The sequence below is a fragment of the Dryas octopetala genome, chromosome 1, assembly GCF_963921425.1.
Source record: "Dryas octopetala chromosome 1, drDryOcto1.1, whole genome shotgun sequence".
In the NCBI taxonomy this organism is placed as follows: Eukaryota; Viridiplantae; Streptophyta; class Magnoliopsida; order Rosales; family Rosaceae; genus Dryas; species Dryas octopetala.
The window spans coordinates 28286148-28289743 of record NC_141366.1 but is presented as its reverse complement, the minus strand read 5'-3'; the positions used below and the strand labels follow the sequence as shown (position 1 = coordinate 28289743).

The 3596-nt window shown below is 37.6% G+C and overlaps 1 protein-coding gene across 1 annotated transcript; it reads left to right on the top strand.

Annotated features, from left to right (window-relative positions):
• Positions 1 to 637: 637 nt before the first annotated feature.
• Positions 638 to 1745, top strand: LOC147299522 (uncharacterized). The gene is made up of 2 exons (XM_086231026.1): positions 638 to 932; positions 1135 to 1745. Exons 1-2 carry the CDS (start codon positions 638 to 640, stop codon positions 1743 to 1745), a joined length of 906 nt encoding a protein of 301 aa, XP_086087152.1.
• The last annotated feature ends 1851 nt before the right edge of the window (positions 1746 to 3596 follow it).

The following is a 3596-nucleotide window of genomic DNA, read 5'->3' as shown; positions in this document are numbered from 1 at the left end:
CATAATAAAAATTTAAATTTCTAGTGAAAATTTGGGTCGGGTCGTTACAGTTAGAGCTGAAATACCAGACGAAGATGAAGAGCCTTAACTATACAATGCGGTATTAAAACATATGATTTATGGTTCATATGGAATACATAATTCCTGATCTCCGTACATGAAAAATGGTAGATGTAAAAGAAGTTACCCAAAATCCTTTGTACCTCTCACCATTCAAGGGAATGATTCGTATCCGATATATCGAAGAGGACGAGATCGCATGCCTGTCCCGCTGGATTGTGACAATGGTTGGGTTGTTCCATATAATCCATGGTTGCTTCTGAGGTACGATTGTCAGGTCAATGTTGAAATATGTTGCAACATAAAGAGCATCAAGTACTTATACAAGTACGTGTACAAAGGTCCAGATAGAGTTGTCCTTGAATTGCAGCCAGATCCTATTCATGATGAAATTAGACAATTTTTAAATGCAAGATGAGTTTGTGCACCAGAAGCACTTTGGCATATATTCAAATTCATCATATATAAAATATACCCCTCAGTGTTGCGATTACAAATTCATCTTCCCGATATGTACCAAGTTCGATTTAAGGCTGACGAGTTTGTGAGGGATATCCTGTGAGATAAGAGAACAAGGATGACAATGCTTACTGAATTTTTTACAGCGAACCATATGAATGTAGATGCAAGATGTTATTTGTATCAAGAGTTCCCCGAACATTATAGATGGGATGGTCAACATAAAGTCTGGGCTAAAAAGAGGAACAATATCAAGGTTATTGGGAGAATATATACAGTCTTACCTTCTGAAGGGGAAAACTTTTATCTTTGTATTCTTCTCAACCATGTTAGAGGACCAACGTCATTTGAAGATTTAAGAACAGTTGATGGTATATTGCATCCTACATTTAAGCAAGCAGTTGAAAAAGGAGGTTTGTTAGAAGAAGATGACTGTATTTGACAGTGTTTGATTGAGGCCTCTGTCATAAGGATGTCATTGGCTTTAAGAAGATTGTTTGTCACAATTTTGGTATACTATGAACCAACAAACGTTCAAAGATATTGTGAGATGAATTTTATCCATTCATGACCGAAGATTATCTTGCCTCGAGTAACGTTTTGGTTTGTCAACAGATTCAAACGGATTGTTGGTACAATTTAATAAGAACATTCAAGAGTTTGATTTACCTCAGATGACAGGTGAAAGGGAAACAAGTTTACGAATGCCGAGATGCATTGAAGACGAACTTATGACAACTGTTCCACAGGAATACCTTAATGCAATAGAACGCTTAAATGAAGACCAAATGTTTGCATTCAACACAATAATGAGCGCAGTTAAAAGGGGTGATGATTCAATATTTTTTGTGGATGGCCTAGGTGGAATTGGAAAAACTTACTTATATCGTGCACTACTAGCAAACTTGAGAAGAATAGGACATGTGGTATTAGCAACAGCAACATCTGGAATAGCAACTACGATATTACCTGGAGGGAGGACAACCCATTCTAGATTCAAGATTCCACTAAATCCTGATGCGTCATCAATGTGTTCAATCAGTAAACAATCTGATTTGGCCAAATTAATAGAAAAGGCCAATGCGATTATTTGGGATGAAGCCACAATGGCGCATCGTCATGCTTTTGAAGCACTTGATCGAACTTTTAAAGATATTACAGATGTCGATTTACCATTTTGGGGGGGGAGGGGGAAGATTTTCGTCAAGTTCTTCCTATCATTCTGAAAGGAACCAAGTCTGAACTAATCCAGGCCAGTGTCATGAAAGCAGGATTTTGAACCCAAATAAAAATTCTGGAACTCAGACAAAATATGAGATCCAGAAACAATCAACAATTTTCAGAATTTTTACTTTGTGTCAGTAATGGAGAAACACATGCCATTATGGAGGATATGATAAAATTACTTGAATGTATGGTGGTACCATGGGAGAGTGAACATTCCATCAATCAACTAATTGGTGAAGTTTTCCTAAATTTGGACAATCATATAGACGATGCAAGGTACATGGTAGAACGGGCATTGATAACTCCTACAAACAATGATGTTGACATGGTCAATGAAAAAATAATTGGTATGTTTCTAGGAGAAGAACAAACCATGTATTTATTTGACTCAGTTGAGGATGTCATTAGAAATTTGTATCAACTGAAATTTTTAAACACAATCACAGCTTTTGGTTTGCCACAGCATAAGTTGACTATAAAGAGAGGGGCTCCAATTATGCTATTAAGGAATATTGACCCAAAATTGGGGTTGTGTAACTGCAGAAGGTTATTATGTTGTGGTTTTTACCACAATCTCATTGATGCTAAAATTCTTATTGGACAATCTGTAGGAACCAGAGTTTTTCTACCAAGGATTCCTCTAAAGACACCAGAAACTTCTAGACTTCCATTTGTTTTGACAAGAAAGCAATTTTCAGTCAACACTCCCCCTGCTGCACCACCTCCCCCCTGCAACACCACCTCCCACTGCAGCGCTCCCCCTGCCGCACCACCTCCCCCCTGCCATACTTCTACTGCCCACACCCTGGCCCTCTGCCTGCAACATGCCCACACCCTGCCCACCTCCCTCTCTCCCTCTCTCTCTCTCTCTCTCTCTCTCTCTCTCTCTCTCTCTTTCCCTTTCTCTGTTTGGCTTCAAGAATGGAGAAACAATTCGGAAGTACAGTGCCGAACACTTTCAGTCATGTTCGGCAGGTTACTGCCGAATGAAGAAAAAAATTTCAGAAGTGCAGTGCCGAACGACCTGCGACATTAACAATCCCCCACCCAAAAATTAAACCTTAAACTCTAAAAAACTCACACTCCAAATCATCTCAAACATACAAAAAATGTGTTGGAATGGGCGTTGGGGGTTAACTAAAAGTGGGAGGTGGGTGTTGGGGTGAACCAAATAACTGTTGGGAGGTGATGAGAGTGTTTGGCTGTGTTGTTGGGGTGTGTGGTGTTTGGATGGGTCGGGTGGGTGTGCAATGAGAGATTTTGTGAGATGACTAATTTAGTGTATTTTGGTAATGAAAGGGGAGTGTAAAAAAAAATTTCAAATTTTAAAAAATGACAGGAGATGTGTTGGAAGAAAAAGGGATAAAATGGTGTGCAAAAAGAAAAAAAAAAAAGATGTGCAAATAGCAGCTCTTTGTTGCAGATAATGTGAATTTTCTCATCAGATAATTACATACCATATTTCATGTATTTATTTCCATAGATAATCATATGATATTAGCTAGATAAATACTCATCATATTTTCCTGTATTTATCTTAGTGATAATATATTTATCATAAGAGTTATATCTGATGTAAATGTTTATCACTTGAAGCCTATAAATAGAGGCTCTATGGAATGGAAAAAGACATACTGTTCTCCCATCTTTTCTCTCTAAATTCTTTTTATTTACAACACATTATCAGCACGAGAGCTCTGGTATATTTTTCTTCTTTATTTCTAATAGCAATTTTTATTTACAAGCCGATGACACTTGTGAGAGGCTTTATTATTATTATGAGTCAAGAGCCTATGTGCTCAAATTTACGATGCACATACTATTTTCTACTACTGCAATTATGTTTTATA